The sequence below is a fragment of the Phyllobates terribilis genome, unplaced genomic scaffold (assembly GCF_046119375.1).
Source record: "Phyllobates terribilis strain yellow unplaced genomic scaffold, ASM4611937v1 Scaffold_2__4_contigs__length_985480577, whole genome shotgun sequence".
Lineage (NCBI taxonomy): Eukaryota > Metazoa > Chordata > Amphibia > Anura > Dendrobatidae > Phyllobates > Phyllobates terribilis.
The window spans coordinates 906,899,741-906,921,133 of NW_027362762.1; the positions used below are offsets into that span (position 1 = coordinate 906,899,741).

General features: G+C 44.7%; 1 protein-coding gene across 3 annotated transcripts in view; it reads left to right on the forward strand.

The window, feature by feature from the left end:
- USP25 (ubiquitin specific peptidase 25) overlaps positions 1 to 21,393 on the forward strand; it is a 114,303-nt gene that overhangs the window by 20,695 nt on the left and 72,215 nt on the right. For all 3 annotated transcript variants that reach the window (XM_073668251.1, XM_073668252.1, XM_073668253.1), the window contains exons 2-5: positions 1,353 to 1,430; positions 6,791 to 6,935; positions 11,629 to 11,752; positions 13,101 to 13,263. In XM_073668251.1, the coding sequence (XP_073524352.1) occupies positions 1,353 to 1,430; positions 6,791 to 6,935; positions 11,629 to 11,752; positions 13,101 to 13,263 (510 nt within the window). The remainder of the gene's footprint in view (positions 1 to 1,352; positions 1,431 to 6,790; positions 6,936 to 11,628; positions 11,753 to 13,100; positions 13,264 to 21,393) is intronic.

Below are 21,393 nucleotides of genomic sequence, written 5' to 3' on the forward strand. Positions count from 1 at the left end.
TAAAAGAAAAAAAAAAAAGAGAAAATAAAAAAAATGTAGTTAAAAAAAAAAAAAAAACCAATGCCTACGGTATATCCTCATTCAACTTCAGGAAGGAAATTTCGTAGATGTCGTCATTGTATCCTCGTTACCAAAACAAAGCGTTCTGTTATAGTCAAGTGAAAATGAGAATAAACTAATTTTCCATTCGCATTAGAAAGAAAGAATAGGAAGATTATTGCCAACAACTGTGGAGTTTGACTTTCTCCATTCTCAGGAGACAAAGTGCCGTCTACTGGCCCCGGAGAGCAGCTGTGGATTATCTGACATGCAGAAGTTCTACCCTATTACTTCAACCATTACTTTTTTTTAAGTAATGTAATAAATTGTTTAAAGGAACACTTAGAGAATCCCAGAAGTTAACCTTAATCTTCCCTCCTACTCTTCATCACTGTTCTGTGTCTGGCTGTAAAACAGCTGGCTGCAGCAGAAGCCCCCCCCCCCCCTTGACTGGTTAGGCCCACTTTCTAATTCCCACCCCCTCTGGTCTGCCACTTCCAGAAAATGGAATTGACAAACTGGAGATTTACCTCAGTTAGTATGCAAACCGGGCAGAATATGTCACAGAATGACAAACCACAAGGGCAACAGTATTTAAGTCTGGGGAAACCTTGCGGTAACCTGATATTCAGCTCGCCCACGGACCAAGGATCTCCTCTGCAAGATCTTGTAGTGTGGCCAGAAGTCATCAATAAAGAGGAAAGGAAGGTACATTCAGCGAGGAATCATTAAATTCTGTTTTATTGCCAAGTCATTAAAATTGACATGGAGTAGACGCAGACGGGTTCCAGACTAAACGTCCTTAGTCATTGCATATATGCATATATATGCAATGACTAAGGACATTTAGTCTGAAACTCGTCTGCGTCTATTCTATGACTGGATATTAATGGATTGGCAATAAAAAAAAATATTTTTTTATTGACCCCGCACCCCCCTACTGGATGTGTACTTTCCTTTCTTCTTAACAGTATTTATTGTTACAGGCAGGGTGCGTGTATTTATGCTGGAGCTATTCTGGTTGCCGAGCTGCTTGATTCTGAGCAGGCTTTTCAGCAATCTGTGGTGGTCTTCGGACGTGTAAGGAGGTATAGCATGTAAAAAAGTCAAATGATTGTTACATTTTAAAAGAAAATTGCGTTACACAGCTGATTTCATGGGATTGAGCAGAAAGCCCATTGTTGCAGTTGTCGTACTGTCCACTAGATGTCAGTACAGAAAACCTGTGTCTTGCTTTCCAACTGCTGTGCAAACTAACTGTAATGTCTCCAGATGTTCCTGCACTAATGTGTCTACCTGTTTTTGTGTTCTAGCACCAGCAGACATTCATAAATCAGCTGAGGGAGATCACGGGCATTAATGATCTTCAAGTACTTCAGCATGCACTGAAAGTGAGTATTTTACTGCTCCCTAAACTCCATATATCAGACACCATTAGGTGACGTTCCCACTATGAGCAGCTGGTGAGTTTTTGATGTTGCAGATTTTCTGCATCTATTATGTAAATTACGACAGGCGTGAGATTTCTATGAATCCCACCCACTTTGCTAGAACTGTAAAGGAAATATGCAGCATTAAAATCTCACCCATAACCCATTGAGGGACCTTAGCGTTAGATGTTTACAAAGTAAAATGCAACAAATTGCGCCAAAATAATTGTGGAAAATTTTTTAATATGGTGTTATTTTATCTTGCCATGATTTTACAAAATTACTGCAATTTTTGGTGCATCACATCAGTTTCACTTTTCAGTCTCGTGATGAGAAGCACAAACTAATGTTCCCTGTTGGGGCATCATAGATGGGGCTCCACTGATCATGAGACCCCAGAATTAGAATAGCTCTGACAGATGCTGCCCATCGATGTATTACATGAACAGTGTTTCATGTGATATTATATGTCCAGTAAGACTTTGCTTCTCCTGGTGATAACAGCAAGGGGTTAAAATACCCCTTTAAATAAAATACCCCTTTAATAAATTTGCCCCATTGTCTTCGTGTTGACCACTGTGTTCTTGAGAACATTGCTGGAGTGGTTGTGCTCATCTATGACTGTTCGCTGCCTATGGGATTAATGGAGACGTTACTTGGCCATCAGTGAGCAGAGCAATGGTCCTCATGATGACCACCACTCCATTCCAGTGTCATAGTGTAGGAGGCCACAAGGGGGACAGCTGCCTTGGGTTCAAAACTCTTTGAAGGTGGAATATTTCTAAAAAAAAGAAAGACGACTTCTTCTTGGAGAAGGTTATGGGCAGTGCACAATATGGACGCCACTTTGAGCATCATGTCAACATGATGCCGATACAGTTGGATCCAGTAGTAGAGCCAAGGAGTCATTGGTTCCACCACTCTGCGTCCTGTTGGCCCTTGACTGTACAGTCTACAAAACAGCGGCGTCCCGATGCAACGTCATTGCATTGGACCGTCTATGTGGCGGGGTGGCAGGAAGGGGGCCTTAATACTGGTTTAGAGGCACATTAGTTGCTCGGGTTCTGGCAGCCAACAATACTCCGCTGCTTCTGCCACACAGAGGACATTGAGACCCATATTCTCATAATTGCTAGAGGTCTCGGTGGTCAGACCTTCTCAGCTGGCCTGTTGATGGCTGAAAAAATGTATTTGGTGGAAAAATCCCTGTGGAGGTTACATTAAGGGTGCTTTTACATTGCGTTTTTCTGCACGCATTCAATAGCCCTGTCGGAGTTTACATCTGAACTCCCCGCAAAAAAAAAGATGATTTTCCCAGATATTATTTTTGTATATTGAGTGGAATGCTTCTTTACGTAGTTTGTGCTCTATGCGAGCTGGCAGAGTAGTATTGATCCGATGGCGTATAGCTGCTGGAGTCTAATGTGGTGATATTTGTCTGATGAGGCTGCGGAGCGGAGGGAGGAGGTCAGGGCCGTTCCTACAACTTGGCAGCAATGCAGGGTATTCGGTATGTGGTGAACAATGCAGGGTGTGGAGGGACGGTATGATAAATGTGAGATCTATATCTGCGTCTCCTAGGAATGAAGGTGGATGTGTTGTTCTGAAGTCTAGGCTAATTGAGGAGATAAATGTTATATATTTCCTATTTATAGGGAATGTGTCATGCAGACATACCACGGATTATAAAGAACTTCTCTCCATAACAATTAACAATTTTTGGCAATGTTTTTTCTTAAAAAAAAAAAAAAAAATTAGTTGCCAATTTTTTTTTTTTTTAATGCCTTTAACACAGAAACCTGATTTAAACAATTGGTCGTTTTCTGATACTTTCCCTTTTAAAGCGGTTGTCCAGCCTAAAGCTACAAGTCTACAGTCATTTTATGTGACTGCAAACTTGTGAATCCCCACATCGTGCACACTGCATGTTGAGGATTCTCTGGTGCCGGAAGCAGGTGGCCATGTAGCCCCAGATATTCAATTTGCATACTTCCGGCCACATTCAGACTAGATGTGTCCAGCCTCACTCAATACACTTCCATTGAGCGAGGCTGCGCATGTCTAGTCGGCACGTGACCGCATGTATGCAAATCACTTAGGGCCCTTTCACACTGCGCTTTGTCACATGTTCGTTAGTTCGTTGGGGCTTGCCTCCGGACTCCTTCTCCCGCAGGAAACTGAATTCGGGCGCATGTGCTGACAAGGCCATAGGCTATAATGGTGCCAACAGAATTAGCGTGCTCTCTGCCGTGCATTATTTATGGGCATATAAGCTTACAAGAGGCTTACACTCAGACGCAGTCTATCCGATGGGACCAATGAACGTCTGACAAAGCGCAGCGTGAAAGGGCCCTTTCTTGCGGTCACACGGCTGCTGCTCCTGGTGCCGGCATCCGAGAATTCTCACAGCCTACAGTGCGTGCGATGTGAGGATTCACAAGTCTGCAGTCACATAGTGACTGCGAACTTGTAGCCTAAGGCTGGACAACCCCTTAAAAGCATTTGTTCACTTTAGGGAAAGTGGGTTCCAAGCTATGTAAAATATATAAAATAACAAACCTGGCAGGAACTCTCCCTCCCTAGGTCCCATGCTGGCTCCCCTTCGGCGCTCTTGTCTTGGTGTTTTGACTACAGAGGTGTCATCACGTCAGCATCTAATGTCACGGATTTAGCCAGTCACTGAGCTTTGTGTTCTTGCACTGAGGTAGACGGCCCGAGCCGCTGAGCTCCGTGCCCGAGCCGCTGAGCTCCGTGACTGGCCAGAGCCAGGACCGGTAGAAGGTCAGTGAACCGATGCTGGTCCCAGAGACGGGTAAGCACCTGCTGAGTTTTTCATCTATTTTACACAATTTGGCTCCAATTTTCTCCTGCAAGTGGACAACTCCTTTAAGGACTTTCTGCTGCAGACTATCTGACTAAGGGGGTTCGAAAACTTTTAATACTTCATATAGGAATTACGAGATAAGTCATCACTTTAGCAAAAAAAAAAAAAAAAAACTGGTGGGAACTGCAGGTGCAGTAGAAAATTTAGAGTAGTCGTTACTTTCTTTTTGTCTGATGGGTACAATCTAAGATGTAGCAAATCGGAAGGGTTTTGTGTCTTGAGTAGTGTTGAGTATTCCGATACTGAAATATCGGGTATCAACCGATATTCGCGGTATCGGAGTTCCGATACGGAGTTCCGATACTTTTAGAATATCGAATACCGGAATCGGAAGTTCCCATAATGCCTGCGCTCTGCAGTGTCTCTGAAGGATGACAAGCTGGATGGCAGCGCTCAGCTGCGATCCAGCCTGTCATCAGAATGCCATCCCAGCGTGAGAGAATTCTCCTGCGCTCATGGCAAGCGCAGGAGAATTTTCCCACGCTGTCAGTGACGTGCATGAGGTGAACCGAGTTCATTGGACATGACTAGTGTTGAGCCACCCCCGTAGTGTTCGGGTTCGGTTCCTCGAACACCGGGATGTTCGTGAAACTGCTCGTCGAACACCTTAGAACACTGTCGAACAACGTCGAACACCGTTAAAACCAATGGCTGGCAAATAAAAACACATAGAAAACACCTTCAAAGGTGTCCAAAAGCTGACAAACTGCTCAGAAGACACTCTCTTTAAAAAAGCCGGCCGGCAATTCAGCATCGGTACCCGACAATTTAGAACAGAAAGAATAGAGCATCACACATAGATTAGATAGATAGAAACATGTCAGTCACATCTATAAGAAGTACAGTGATAGTGTTGGTTACTGTACTTGTCATTTAGTGTTAAAATAAAGGATTTATTAAAAAAAAAAAATTGGCGTGGGGTTCCCCGTAATTTTAGTCTCTAGCGGAGGTTAAGCAGACAGCTGGGGCAGATGTTTGAAGCCTGGGAAGGGGGTAATGCCCACGGAGTGTCTGCGGCATGGCAAGCTGGATGGCAGCTTTCGGCTGCGATCCAGCCTGTCATGTGAATGTAGCAGAGCTGGAGCCGTCCTGGGAACCATGGAAAGGTAAGCATGAGGTTGCTTTATTATTTTACTTTTATTGCAGAAGACATTGGCTTCAGCTGGAATGGGCGATACTGTAAGTATGGTTTAATTTATAACAATAAAGAATTGTGTGTTTATTTCAATTAAAGGACTTTATTCTGGGTGTTATGGTTTTTTTTTAACTTTGACTATGGGGTTAGTAATGGGGGTGTCTTATAGACTCCTCTCCATTACTAACCTGGGCTTGATGTCAGCTGGCATTATAAGCTGCCATCAACCCCAGCTCTATTACCCCACTGCCACCGCTACAGGACAATGAGAAGAGCGAGGCTAAGTGCCAGAATTGGCGCATCCTATGGATGTGCCATTTCTGGGGCGGCTGACGGCTGGTGTTTCTAGCCTGGGAGGGGGCCAATATTCATGGCACCCTTCCTGGGCTATTAATATCAGCCCCCAGCTGTCTGCCTAGCCTTTGCTAGCTATTAAATTAGGGGGGACCCCACATCATTTTTTTTGGGGTCCCCCATTTTAATAGCTAGTAAAGGCTAGGTATTCAGCTGGGGCCTGATATTAGTAGCCTGGGAAGCTTCGTGGGTATTACCCCCTTCCCAGGCTTCAAACATCTGCCCCAGCCGTCTGCTTAACCTCCGCTAGAGACTAAAATTACGGGGAACCCCACGCCAATTTTTTTTTATAATAAATCCTTTATTTTAACACTAAATGTCAAGTACAGTAACCAACACTGTCACTGTACTTATTATATATGTGACTGACATGTTTCTATCTATCTAATCTATGTGTGATGCTCTATTCTTTCTGTTCTAAATTGTCGGGTACCGGTGTATGCCGCTGATGAATTGCCGGCTTTTCGTGTAATACATTCTACATTATTCTTAGTTGTTTTCCTTCATGTAGAATTAACCTACAGGGAATGAAAGAGTTTATTTTCATTCCGATATTTGTGTCCCATTGACTTGCATTGGTTTCCGGTATCGGAATCGGCGATATCTGATATATTTTGGGTATCGGTCCGATCCGATATTTCCCGATATCGGAAGGTATCGCTCAACACTAGTCTTGAGACCTCTACTGATCTCTCAGAAAGCCTCTCTGCTGTGTGCTCCTGAGCTTCTGTCTCGGAGAAAAGAACGGGCCCATAGACTGTCTATTGGGCTCACACACTACCCTGTGCACTTAAGCTGATAAAGTAAGCAGTATTAATAAATGTGAAAGGAAAAAATAAAGATGTAAAGTTCATCTATAAAAGGAAGTGTGTGGGAGCCTTGCACACGTATGTGTTTTATTTCTAAAATTTAATTTTAGAAAATTAATATGGTTCTCTTATTTTCCAGGAGAGCAATGGGAATCTGGAGTTAGCTGTCGCATTTCTCACTGCAAACAATGCTAAGCTCCCTCAGCCAGAAGAAGCAAGCTACTATCAGACCGCCATCCCCAACAATGACCGATACATCAGCGTGGGAAGCCAGGCCGACACCAGTAAGTGGATCCGAGGCTAACTGGCAACACATGTGTGACTTCGTCTGCCACGTGGCGGCATGCAAATTATAGTTGTAAAAAAAAAAAATTGCTGCCGTATATGTTGTGCTAATCATGCACAGCTTGCATTTAAGACTGAAATTAGTGCAAATTTTTGTGAAAATTATAGTAGGCGTAGCTTTCAATTTCTGTTGCAGGGAGTTGCCCAAGAGGCTCCAAATTTATAAGATGTGAGCCTCCTAATAAATTTGGCCCATTTTCAACTGGTGTAAAAATAAATAAATAAATCCAATCTCGGTGAGTCTTGTGTATCCACATGGGGAACCTCAGTGGTGATTGCTGACACATGGGGAGCCTCAGTGGTGATTGCTGGCACGTGGGGGAGCCTCAGTGGCAATTGCTGGCACGTGGGGGAGCCTCAGTGGCGATTGCTGGCACACGGGGAAGCCTCAGTGGCGATTGCTGGCACACGGGGAAGCCTCAGTGGCGATTGCTGGCACACGGGGAAGCCTCAGTGGCGATTGCTGGCACACGGGGAAGCCTCAGTGGCGATTGCTGGCACACGGGGAAGCCTCAGTGGCGATTGCTGGCACACGGGGAAGCCTCAGTGGCGATTGCTGGCACACGGGGAAGCCTCAGTGGCGATTGCTGGCACACGGGGAAGCCTCAGTGGCGATGGCGATTGCTGGCACACGGGGAAGCCTCAGTGGCGATTGCTGGCACATGGGGAAGCCTCAGTGGCGATGGCGATTGCTGGCACAAGGGGAAGCCTCAGTGGCGATGGCGATTGCTGGCACAAGGGGAAGCCTCAGTGGCGATTGCTGGCACACTGGGAAGCCTCAGTGGCGATTGCTGGCACAAGGGGAAGCCTCAGTGGCGATTGCTGGCACAAGGGGAAGCCTCAGTGGCGATTGCTGGCACAAGGGGAAGCCTCAGTGGCGATTGCTGGCACAAGGGGAAGCCTCAGTGGCGATTGATGGCACAAGGGGAAGCCTCAGTGGCGATTGCTGGCACACTGGGAAGCCTCAGTGGCGATTGCTGGCACACTGGGAAGCCTCAGTGGCGATTGCTGGCACACGGGGAAGCCTCAGTGGCGATTGCTGGCACACTGGGAAGCCTCAGTGGCGATTGCTGGCACAAGGGGAAGCCTCAGTGGCGATTGCTGGCACACGGGGAAGCCTCAGTGGCGATTGCTGGTACACGGGGAAGCCTCAGTGGCGATTGATGGCTGCTCGATACCCGCAAATACAGTGGCTCTCCTATTAGCCAAATGGTACATTCTTTTTATCTTCCATCTCTGGCTAATGGGAGCATGAACTTTTCCCTTTGCTGTAGAGTAGTATGGCAGATGCAAAAGGGTAAAAGGGTTGTCCTGCACATTTAAAGTAAATTTAAGGGGCATTCTGGAAGAAATGATAATCTGTAGCATGATCCTGCTTCTGTTGTTCTTTTTCTTTTCCCCGTACTTCCTATAAATCTACCAAATGTCTGTTTGGAAATGGGAAGGGTCTACGCCGTGACCCCCATTGATCACCAGAACGGGCACTTATATCCCCGTTTGTAAATAATGGCGTGGTGGTGGAGTAGTTGCACTGCCCGTCAGCATCAAAGAAAGGGTCTTGACAAGATGTGCCGGTGTGTCCACTGTTGGTAGGGGGTATATATTTAGGGATGGTGGGGACAGATAGAAGCGGTGGTAGATACGACCTTTAGATTTCTTACTGACCATTACTTCTGGATGTCTTGGCTGCGCTGTTACTGCAGCTGCGCGCTGTTACTGCAGCTGTTCGTGTCTCTGGACACTGCTGTTCGCTCGGGATTTATCCAGGATGTTTACAGCTCTGAGCCCTGGGAACCTCGACTGTAGGAGAGCGGGTGCATCCTGCTCATGTACACAAGTATACGTCGTATCACTGGCATCAGCCCTGACCAGAGATTATACAGGCCAGGACGTGCCTCCCTTACATGTTGTCAGACCGTCCCGCTCTGTAATTTACAGCCCTGGAACTAGTTATGCCGCGACGAGCTGCTACTTGTTCTTGGGATACATACATCATAATTATGGCACATGTGTGACCCGCTTGTTAACGTTACCGTCTCCCACCCAGTCACTAGCGATTGTCGTCCTCTCCCTGCAAGATTTATAGGTCTTATTGTTTGCTGTTATAGGCTCTCTCATTACTGAGCGACTCTAATCAGAGTGCTCTGGCTCCTAAAGTTGCTGATAATCATTAACCCTACAAGGGATAAGTAATATTGTAAGTCTGACAACTCTGGATGAATGCTTCTTAATCTAATACATGAGCAATTAGGGTCCCAGGCCAAGGGGGGATTCTCCTCTATGACCTTAAAGTGCAAATGGACAGGGATTGTGTTGATGGGACCACCCTTTTAAAGGGAATCTGTCACCCCCTAATCTGAGAGCAGCATAATGTAGAGACAGACACCCTGATTCCAGCGATGTGTCACTTACTAGGCTTCCTATAGTTTGGATAAAATTACTTTTACCAGCTGGTGAATTATCACTAGAGGACTAGTAAACCTGCTGCCAGGTAGTCTAAAACCTCCCCACCACTAATTGGCAGCTTTCTGCCTATGCACAGTGTATACAAAAGGCTGTCAATCAGTGATGTGGGCGGGGTTATACACAGCTCTACATTCCAAGCTCTGCTAGATCTGCAGCAGAGAAAACAGATTTTAGCAAAACTGCAGCAAGCAGCCCAGTAAGTGATACACCACTGGAATCAGGGTCTCTGCCTCTACGTCATGCTGCTCTCAGATGGGGTAGCAAAAGCCTGCTGACAGATTCTCAGTAAAGTTTGTTGGTGTTGCCAATATGGTGGCCACTAAAGCTACCACATAAGTCTTTACCCAGCTTAAAGGGAACCTGTCCCCCCAATTATATTGACTTGTAGCTTGTTGAAAGCTAATCCAGTCTGTACTTTTATTTATAAAATCTGCACTCCATAACAAAAAATAAATAATTACATTTTAATCTATATGCAAATAAGCTCCACCTAGCTCCACCTCCTTCTGTTTAACATCTCATTGGCTTGACTAGGAATAGAGCCTGGGAGGCAGAGGCTCGGGAAGTGCTCCGTTCAAGGCCAGAGCACTTCTGCCTCATTTGCATATAAATTAAAATGTGGAATTTTTGGTTTTGAAGTGGCTGATCTTATAAGTAAAGATACAGATTGGCTTATCGTTCAAAGAAGCTACATGGCAACATAAAGAATTTGCGGAAAGATTGACATGCCAGATTCCCTATAAGCAGTTAAACGCCGCCCCTTCCAACATCGCCACAAAACCGGGCTGCTTTTGGTAGTTTTGGAAAGCTGCATGCAGTAACTATTTATTGTCCTCAAAAACTTTGTTGGTATATGTTTTTTTGGGGGTGCAGTGGACAGACCCATCCTGCAATCCATTTACCCTGCAGGAGTTTTTCATGGATCTCTGTCTTGCACACACAGCTCAGAACGGGAGAGTAATAGAGCAGCTTTCCATTCTGGCTCATAGACGGGTCCCCATGAGAGGGGGGTCGTTCTCTAGTAAAAACATATCACCTATTAGAGCATGTTTTTGAGAAACATATTTTGGCATTTTAGTACGATCAAATATGAATTTTACTGGAATATCCAAACTCATGGTGGAGCGAGGGTTACTGCAGGTTGTAGGCTTGTCGGAAGAGGTGGGTCTTCAGGTTCCTTTTGAAGGTTTCCACGGTAGACGAGAGTCTGATATGTTGGGGTACAGAGTTCTAGAGTAGGGGGGGAAGCACGGGAGAAATCTTGTATGCGATTGTGGGAAGAGGAGATAAGAGGAGAGTAGAGAAGGAGATCTTGTGAGGATCGGAGGTTGCGTGCAGGTAAGTACAGGGAGACTAGGTCACAGATATATGGAGGAGACAGGTTGTGGATGGCTTTGTATGCCATGGTTAGGGTTTTGAACTGGAGTCTCTGGGCAATGGGGAGCCAGTGAAAGGATTGACAGAGAGGAGAGGCCGGGGAATAGCTGGGTGACAGGTGGATTAGTTGGTCAGCAGAGTTTAGGATAGATTTGAGGGGTGCAAGAGTGTTAGAAGGGAGGCCACAAAGCATGACGTTGCAGTAGTCGAGGCGGGAGATGATGAGGGCGTGCACTAGTGTTTTTGCAGAGTCTTTGCTGAGGAATGTGCGGATCTGGGAGATATTTTGGAGTTGGAGTCGATAGGACGTGGAAAAGGCTTGGATATGAGGTTTGAAGGAGAGATCAGAGTCAAGGGTTACCCCGAGGCAGCGAGCTTGCAGGGCTAGGGATAATGGGCAGCCATTGACTTTGATGGATAGGTCAGATGGGGGCGGGGGTAGAATGAGATGGGGGAAAGATGATGAAATCAGTTTTATAAATGAATCTAGCAGAAATTCTAGCAGATGAGCGTTCAATGCGCAGGAGAGGCAGCAGCCTGTGCTTCGTACAACAGCATGCATGGCACAGGCAGGGGGCAACCCCAACCCACTGCAAGGAGGGGCAGAAATGACAGACTGGTGAAGATTTTGAGATTGTTGCAAAGGCTCAGACACATTATCACTTTTCATTAGAATACATTATGTTGTTCATCGATAAATGCATCTTGTAGTCTTTGTATGTAAAAGTGCATGATATATTATATTCTACATGGTGTATGTATGGAATGAAATGCCTTCTTCATTTTTAGATGTGATTGACCTAACTGGGGATGATAAGGATGATCTGCAGAGAGCCATTGCCCTGAGTCTGGAGGAGTCAAACAGGACGTTCAGAGAGACCGGAATTACCGATGAGGAGCAAGCCATCAGCAGGTCTGAGCAGCTCGCCTAATGCCTCACTGCCATCATACTGCATTGGCCAAATATTGAGTACCTACTCGTGTCCACCATGTTCTGGGTTGAAATTGGGAAAAATTGAAAGATGGTTTTTAATTTCATCAAAAAAATTGTAAAATCTAGCACAATTTATGGGAGAAATGTAGTTGTCGACTAAAGCGTTGATAACAGCAGTTACAGCAGTGATATCGATAACTAGAATAAGGTGCTGCGTTATTTGCAGAATTAATCCCGGGGAAACAAGGCTGTGGAGTCAGTAAGCCAAACCTCCGACTCCTCAATTTCCATGACTCCGACTCCCTCATACACGGCTTATGTTTAAGTGATAAATTTACTGAAGCACAGATTCATCTCAGCTAAAAGTCTAGACCCTTAAATCAGGAATAGGACAGACATTTATAGGACATTTCATAACTTTCCCAAATTCTTATGAAAAAATATTCCCCACAAACTGCATTGAACTACTGTACCCAATTTATTATATATTTTAGGAGTCGGAGTTGGTCCATTTTATACTGACTCCGACTCCACAGCCGTGCCGGGGAGGCACATGGATATAAATTATAAGCCTTCTAATTAATGGGGTATTCTGTACATACAAAATCATTGGTGAGTGAATGGAAAGAAAAAAACAAAACCCGCAAATACCACTTGTCTGGACCTGGATTAATCATATCGATTGCCTGCCGCGTGGATCATCCACAAATCTTCCTTTCCAGTGTAAATTTACGGAGCAGTTTGCCCAGGTCATCATTTCTAACATTTAAGCTGCACAATTTGAAGGAAGAAGGCGACTTTGGCCTCAATACCTACATTGCAGCGCTGCACAAGTGAATGGGGCAACGTTGCAGCCCGCAGGGTATGGAGACAAGGAAGTCGCTAAAAAATCTGATGCGTTTGGACAGCTTGCAGTTTGCTTGTTGTGGTCGGAGTACACTCAGGGGTCCTTCACCACCCCATTCCCTACCACTAGAGATCTTTCACCGCTGCACCTGTCGCTTGGCCAACGTCGTCGTGTAGCCTCAGCCTTGGGGATCCTGGACAACCCCTTATAAAAGGGGTGAAACCTAGAATAAATTTGGCACAACTCACCCCAGCTATTTCCATTAATTAGATTGGAATGTAAGAAATCACATGTCTTAGTACTATCAGCGACTGTGGGCTCTGCTAATATGGCTGAAAATCCAGAATGTCCCATTTGGTTCTTGACTTCTCTAATATTAAGAAGTGGAAATGGATAGCACATCCCCTCCAAGGAGCATCTTGGTCAAAAAGCCAAGATCCACTGCACCAGATGCTGATTGCTGCTTCTTCTTCTGTTTAGGGTGTTAGAAGCCAGCATAGCCGAGAACAAGGCCAGTCTGAAGAGGACGCACATCGAGGTTTGGAGCGACTCTCCTAATCCTTACGACAGGAAGCGTCAGGACAACTGTCCTGTGGGGTTGAAGAATGTCGGGAACACCTGCTGGTTCAGTGCAGTCATCCAGGTGAGGAGTCATCTTTTTCACCTTTTCCTTCCGTCCTTTGATTTACACACTGACCATATGTCTTGCATAGAGATGAGCGAACCCGAGCTGTAAAGTTCAGGGTTTGTACCGGACACCTAGTGTCCGGTAGTGATCTCCGAACACAGGCTTCTCCAGGAAGTCAGTTTTACTGTTTGGGAATTTGGGGAGGAGAGAGAATTTTCCAGCTCCAAAGTTCAGGCCCCCGTTGATTTTTATGGGGTTCAGGTACAGTTCTGGTACCCGAACCGAACTTTGGACTAAAGTTGAGTTGAATCCGATGAATTTCGATAACCATTGCATGCAAAGAATGAGCCACCTCTATTTTAATATAGGGAATCTGTCACCAGGTTTATGCTGCCCCATCTGAGAGCCGCAGAGATTCGGATTCCAGCAATGTGTCACTTATTGGGCTTTTTTCTATAATTTTGATAACAATGTGTTACCTGCTGCAGCTTTGCTAGTCTTCTCAATGACTCCTGCTATGTTGTCCTAGATGTTCATGAGTTTTCATTAACCCCTCCCCCTGCCCTCTACCCTTGATTGGCAGCTTTCTCCCGATGCACGGTGTTAGCAGAAAGCTTTCAATCAATGGTGAACTGTGAGGACTAGCAGAGCTGCAGCAGATAAGTCATTTTATGAAAAATACAGCAACGAGCCGAGTAAGTGACTCGAATCTAAGTATCTGTTTTTATTTTATACTGCCCTCAGATTGATGATGATGATTGCCTTTCACAAGCCTGATTAACCCCTTTCTGACGTGTGACCTAATAGTACGTCATGGTGACCTGGGCCGATTGGACCAATGACATACTATTAGGTCATATGGCGATCGTACCCGCACACAAGCGGTGCGGGTCGATCGCTGCCGGGTGTCAGCTGATACCCGGTACTATGTGCAGGGAGCGGTCCTGCGGGGGCAAGGGGAGGTGATCGCAATACTCACCTCCTCTCCTGGCCTCCAGCACTGTCTGCCACGGCTTCCCGGATGTTGGCATGACTACCCGATGTCGTCATGACAACATCCGAGTCACCAGACAGCAGGAAGATATTTTGGTCATGCACTGCGCATCTTCTGTCTCTGCAGCGCTGACAGCCTGTATAGCACAGGTATGGTGCTCCATTCCTGTGCTATGCAGTTGATCAGAGTAAAAAAAGTGAAAGTCCCATAGTGGGTCAAAGAATATATGTCCAAAAAGTGTTAAAAAAATGAAAAGATAAATAAAAAAAAATTGTAAAAATATAAAAAAAATAAATAAAAATAAAATAATAATCCACCAAAAATATTATGTACCCATCAATAAATATTATGAAAAAAAAACAATAAAAGTGCACATATTTAGTATCGCCGCGTCCGGAACGACCTGACCTATAAAACTCTCCCACTAGTTAACCCCTTTAGTGAACACGATAAAAGAAATTAATAAAAAACGAAGCAAAAAAAACAATGCTTTATCATCATACCGCCAAACAAAAAATGGAATAACACCCTATCAAAAAGACGAATATAAATAAAAATGTTACCGCTGAAAACGTTATCTTGGCCCGCAAAAAACAAGCCACCATACAGCTCCATCAGCCGAAAAATAAAAGTTATAGCTCTCAGATTAAAGTGATGCAAAAAATATTTTTTTCTCTAAAATAGCTTTTATTGTGTAAACGCGCTAAAACATAGAAAAAAAGATATAAATGTGGTACCGCTGTAAACGTACTGACCTGAAGCATAAAGCTGCCTTATCAATTTTACCACACGCGGAACAGCATAAAAAAAATCCATAAAAACAATTACGGATTTGCTGGTTTTTGTTTATTCTGCCTCCCAAAAATCGGAATAGAAAGCGATCAAAAAATGTCACGTGCCAGAAAATAGTACCAATAAAAACGTCAACTCGTCCCGCAAAAACAAGCTGTCACATGACTGTCGGCCAAAATATGGAGAAATTATAGCTCTCAAAATATGGCGATGCAAAAACTAGATTTTACAAAATAATGCGTATTTTAGTGTGTGACAGCTGTCAGTCGTAAAAACCCAATATGAATCTGGTATCGCTGTAATCGCACCGACCCGAAGAATAAAGTTGTCTAATCACTTATACTGCACGAGGAACGGTGTAAAAAATAAACTCTAGGGTTAGGGTTGGGCTAGGGTTAGGGTTGGGCTAGGGTTAGGGTTGGGCTAGGGTTAGGGTTGGGCTAGGGTTAGGGTTGGGCTAGGGTTAGGGTTGGGCTAGGGTTAGGGTTGGGCTAGGGTTAGGGTTGGGCTAGGGTTGGGCTAGGGTTAGGGTTGGGCTAGGGTTAGGGTTGGGCTAGGGTTAGGGTTGGGCTAGGGTTAGGGTTAGGGTTGGGCTAGGGTTAGGGTTAGGGTTGGGCTAGGGTTAGGGTTAGGGTTGGGCTAGGGTTAGGGTTGGGCTAGGGTTAGGCTAGGGTTAGGGTTGGGCTAGGGTTAGGGTTGGGCTAGGGTTAGGGTTGGGCTAGGGTTAGGGCTGGGCTGGGGTTAGGGCTGGGTTAGGGTTGGGTTAGGGCTGGGGTTGGGCTAGGGTTGGTGTTGAGCTAGGGTTGGGCTAGGGCTGGGGTTGGGCTAGGGTTGGGCTAGGGTTTGGTTAGGGCTGGGGTTGGGTTGGGGTTGCGCGGGGGTTGGGCTAGGGTTAGGGTTGGGCTAGGGTTGGGCTAGGGTTAGGGTTGGGCTAGGGTTAAGGTTAGGGTTGAGCTAGGGTTAGGGTTGGGCTAGGGCTGGGGTTGGGCTTATGGTTGGGGTTGGGCTAGGGTTGGGGTTATGGTTGGTTAAGGGTTGGGGTTATGGTTGGGGTTGCGCTAGGGTTAGGGTTGGGGTTGTATTAGGGTTGGGATTTTTTTCAAAAGTAAAAAAAACAAACAAAACAAAACAAAAAAAAACGACGATATGGCGACCAGTGTTGAGTTCAAGTGCTCGGGTATGCACAGAGTATCGCGGGTGCTCGAGTGACATGCTCTAGTCTCTGCCCCGTACGCTTCGTGGCCAAAAAAAACCTTGCGGGGATTGCCTGCCATGCACGAGCGATCCTCGCATGTTTTTTTTTGGGTGTCTAATAACCGTGAAACAGGCGAGCGGGGACTCGAGCATGTCACTTGAGTACATGCAATACATGGTGCATACCTGAGTACCTGATGCAAACTCAAGTAGCGAGTACTTGCGCTCAAGACTAATGACAACTTATTCAATATGATGACCTAATGTTATCAAATTCTGTGTCGTACCTTTGGGTTCAAAATGTTCACTATAACCCTTGATAAAATCCTTGAGGGGTGCAGTTTCCAAATTGGGTTCAATTGTGGGGGGTTTCCACTATTTAGTCACATCCGGGGCTCTCCAAACGCGACATGGCGTCTGCTCTCAGTTCCAGCCTGTTTTGCGTTCAAAAAGTCACACAGTGCTCCTTCCCTTCTGAACTCTGCCATGCGCCAAAACACTGTATTTTCCCCACATATGGGGTATTGGCGTACTCAGAAGATATTGCACAACAGTTTTTTGGGGTCCATTTTCCCCTCTTACACTTGTGAAAATAAAAAAATTGGGGCTAAAACATCATTTTTGTGGAAAAAGTTAGATTTTTTTATTTTCACGGCTCCATGTTATAAACTTTTGTAAAGCACTTGGGGGTTCAGGGTGCTCACCACACATCTAGATAAGTTCCCTGAGGGGTCTAGTTTCCAAAATGGTGTCACTTGGGGGGGGGTTCCACTGTTTAGGCACATCAGGGGCTCTCCAAACACAACATGGCGTCCGCTAATTATTCTAGCAAATTTTACATTCAAAAAGTCAAATGGCGCTCCTTCCCTTCCTAACCCTGCCGTGCGCCCAAACAGTGGTTTTTCCCCATGTATGGGGTATCTGCATGCTCAGGGGAAATTGCATAAATTTTGGAGTCCATTTTTTCCTGTTACCCCTACGAAAATAAAAAAAATTGGATCTAAAGTAACATTTTTGTGAAAAAAGTTAATGTTATTTTCTTCCACATTCCAAAAATTCCTGTGAAGCACCTGAAGGGTTAATAAACTTCTTGAATGTGGTTTTGAGCACCTTGAGGGGTGCAGTTTTTAGAACGGTGTCACTTTTGGGTATTTTCTGTCATAAAGGCCCCTCAAAGTCACTTCAGATGTGATGTGGTCCCTAAAAAAATAGTTTTGTAAATTTTTTGGAAAAATGAGAAATCGCTGGTTAACTTTTAACCCTTATAACTCCCTAATAAAAAAACAAAAAAATTTTGTTCCAAAATTGTGCTGATGTAAAATAGACATGTGGGAAATGTTATTTATTAACTCTTTTGTGTGACATATCTCTCTGATTTAAGGGCATACAAATTCAAATTTTGAAAATTGCAAAATTTGAAAAATGTTCGCCAAATTTCCGTTTTTTTCACAAATAAACGCAAGTGATATCGAAGAAATTTTACCACAGTCATGAAGTACAATATGTCACGAAAAAAACAATCTGAGAATCAGGGGGATCCATTGAAGCGTTCCAGAGTAATTACCTCATAAAGTGACAGTGGTCAGAATTGTAAAAATTGGCCCGGTCATTAACGTGCAAACCACCCTCGGGGGTAAAGGGGTTAAAGGTATAATTTAGCAATCAACATTGTGCGATTCAATTGACAGAATGTCCTGGGTAATACGAGGTATTACAATTAATTAGTATTGCTATATAAGTTTTATTTTATAATGACCCCTAGCTCTGGCCAGTATTGAAAAATTGATGAAAAACAAGACCAATCAATCACATTGGATGATTTATAGCCAGAGATGTCAGATGTGGTTAGAAATCATTGGCTGGTGGCTAATAACCCTCACAGCTGGACTATGCGGGGAGGGGGCAAGGAATTTAATATGGGGTTATCCTATAACAAGATGACTCATTAGAGGCATAAAAAGAGATATTCAGTGAGCGAGTGATCTCATGTGGCCTTGGCCAGGATTGTAACCCAATGCCTGGACTCTTTGAGCGTCTGCCCAGTTTATGTTTATGGACTGCACGGTGTGTACGCGGCCAATACAGTCATAAGCAGCGCGCTCGGATTTCATGCTACGTTATACACAGTAGTGACCAATCTGCCTCAATAAGAATATTACAACCCTGATTAAAGTGGGTGTCTGCATTTAATCTCGGTTTCATGATTGCTTTCATTGACCTATGAAGCAGGGTTGCCAACTTGACTTTATTTCCTTTTTCTGGACGGCTTATAAAAAAAAGTAAAAAAAAAATTACGGACAGACAGTATTTTTTTACGGATGCAATGTAAAACCGTAATAAATCATTGTGATTATTAGTGATCCATGTCTGGAGCCCATAATTGTGATATGAAGACATCATCTGCTTTTAATGTAAAATGGTGATAATTTAGATTGAAATTATCTGTAGAAGTTTCTTGAGCTTTTTTTTTTTTTACGGACCAGGCCCTATTTTTACAGGCTGTCCTGGAATTTCTCGACTTTTGTCAACCCAGATATTAAGTTGAGGAACTTTTCATGTACAAATTAAAGGCAAAGCACGTCCATTTTTTTCCTGATTAGTCAATTATTGCTGTGGTTCTAAAACCTATGGCAATGCCCCGATCTACCCAAAAAACAACCAGGTACTTTTATGCAAATATGTATGACCCCTACCAAGTTTCGGGAGGACAATCTAGAGAGAAAAAAAAAAAAAAAGAAATGGAGATATGACAACATAGAAATACTGGACACACTTTAAAGAAGCACTCCTCCTCTCACCACACATTTTTATCCTGTTAATATATTGCAGTCATCATTGCGCTTTTTGCCTTTCTACCTAGTTAATTCTCCTCTTTTCCATTAGGTCTATGACATCATGTGATTAAAAAGAACTAGCTGAGTCCTTCTAGGCTCTATGTAGAAGCAGGAGGTCAATTTTCCCTGCATGAGTCATAAATCGCTGCAAAAGTCCCTGACAGGGGGAAGAGGGAGCTGCTGGGTCAGGAGGAGAAGAGGGGAATGATTTCTGTAGGGACAAGAGACTTCCTGTGTCTGCACAGAGCAAAGAGAAGAATTAGATGGGTAGAAAGGCAAAATGAGCAATTGTAAGTACGCAGTGCTATATAATATGATGACTGCAATATATTAAGAGGATAAAAACTTTGATAGGAGAAGGAGGAGTGCTTCTTTAATATGAATAGCCCACAATATCAAACCTGAACGAACCTGGATCTATAAAGCAGAAAGCCACTGATGCATAGTGACTCTTTGCTGATAAGAAAAGCGCCCGAGCAGGGAATACCCCGCCATAATGCCTATATATGTTCTTACTGGGCATATGGGCAAGAGGTATCCTAATTGGACTGCCTCTGGTTGTTTTTATGAAGCTGGTAATTGCCTTAATTACCACTGACAGCAAGCAGAGGTCTTGTCATTGGTAAAGAATCTATGCACAAAGCTGTTGCTGTGTTGTTTTTTTTTTTTTTTTTTTCGTTTGTTTTTTAGAAAATAGCCAAATTAAAGGATCATTCCCGAAATATTAAATCATCCCCTCAGTAACCCAGGAAGCAGGTGCAGTGCTTGGCTATTCCCGACGACACACCCAGTGACAATGAATGGAGTAGAGTTTGAGCATGGCACCTATGCTCCATTCTAGACTTGGCTGCCGTTCTTGAGTTCTTGATCCCCATTCGCTTGGGGGTCCTGGTGGGTGCATCCCCAGCGACCAGCAAGTTATTTCCTATCCTTTGGATAACTTAACTTTAAAGGGGTATTCCCATCTCCAAGATATATCTTCCATATATTTAGTAAGTGTTAAAATATTAACAAATGCCTCTAATTAGAAATGTAATATACACAGCTCAAAAAAATAAAGGGAACACTCAAATAACACATCCTAGATCTGAATGAATGAAATATTCTCATTGAATACTTTGTTCTGTACAAAGTTGAATGTGCTGACAACAAAATCACACAAAAATCATCAATGGAAATCAAATTTATTAACCAATGGAGGCCTGGATTTGGAGTCACCCCCAAAATTAAAGTGGAAAAACACACTACAGGCTGATCCAACTTTGATGTAATGTCCTTAAAACAAGTCAAAATGAGTCTCAGTATTGTGTGTGGCCTCCACGTGCCTGTATGACCTCTCTACAACGCCTGGGCATGCTCCTGATGAAGTTGCGGATGGTCTCCTGTGGGATCTCCTCCCAGACCTGGACTAAAGCATTCGCCAACTCCTGGACAGTCTGTGGTGCAACGTGACGTTGGTGGATGGAGCGAGACATGATGTCCCAGATGTGCTCAATCGGATTCAGGTCTGGGGAACGGGCGGGCCAGTCCATAGCTTCAATGCCTTCATCTTGCAGGAACTGCTGACACACTCCAGCCACATGAGGTCTGGCATTGTCCTGCATTAGGAGGAACCCAGGGCCAACCGCACCAGCATATGGTCTCAAAGGCTCTGAGGATCTCATCTCAGTACCTAATGGCAGTCAGGCTACCTCTGGCGAGCACATGGAGGGCTGTGCGGCCCTCCAAAGAAATGCCACCCCACACCATTACTGACCCACTGCCAAACCGGTCATGCTGAAGGATGTTGCAGGCAGCAGATTGTTCTCCACAGCGTCTCCAGACTCTGTCACGTCTGTCACATGTGCTCAGTGTGAACCTGCTTTCATCTGTGAAGAGCACAGGGCGCCAGTGGCGACTTTGCCAATCCTGGTGTTCTGTGGCAAATGCAAAGCGTCCTACACGGTGTTGGGCTGTGAGCACAACCCCCATCTGTGGACGTCGGGCCCTCATACCACCCTCATGGAGTCGGTTTATTACCGTTTGTGCAGACACATGCACATTTGTGGCCTGCTGGAGGTCATTTTGCAGGGCTCTGGCAGTGCTCCTCCTGTTCCTCCTTACACAAAGGAGGACGTAACCGTCCTGCTGCTGGGTTGTTGCCCTCCTATGGCCCCCTCCACGTCTCCTGGTATCTGCTCCATGCTCTGGACACTATACTGACAGACACAGCTACCCTTCTTGCCACAGCTAGCACTGATGTGCCATCCTGGATGAACTGCACTACCTGAGCAACTTCTGTGGGTTGTACTGTAGACACCGCCTCATGCTACTGTACCTCTAGGGGTGAGA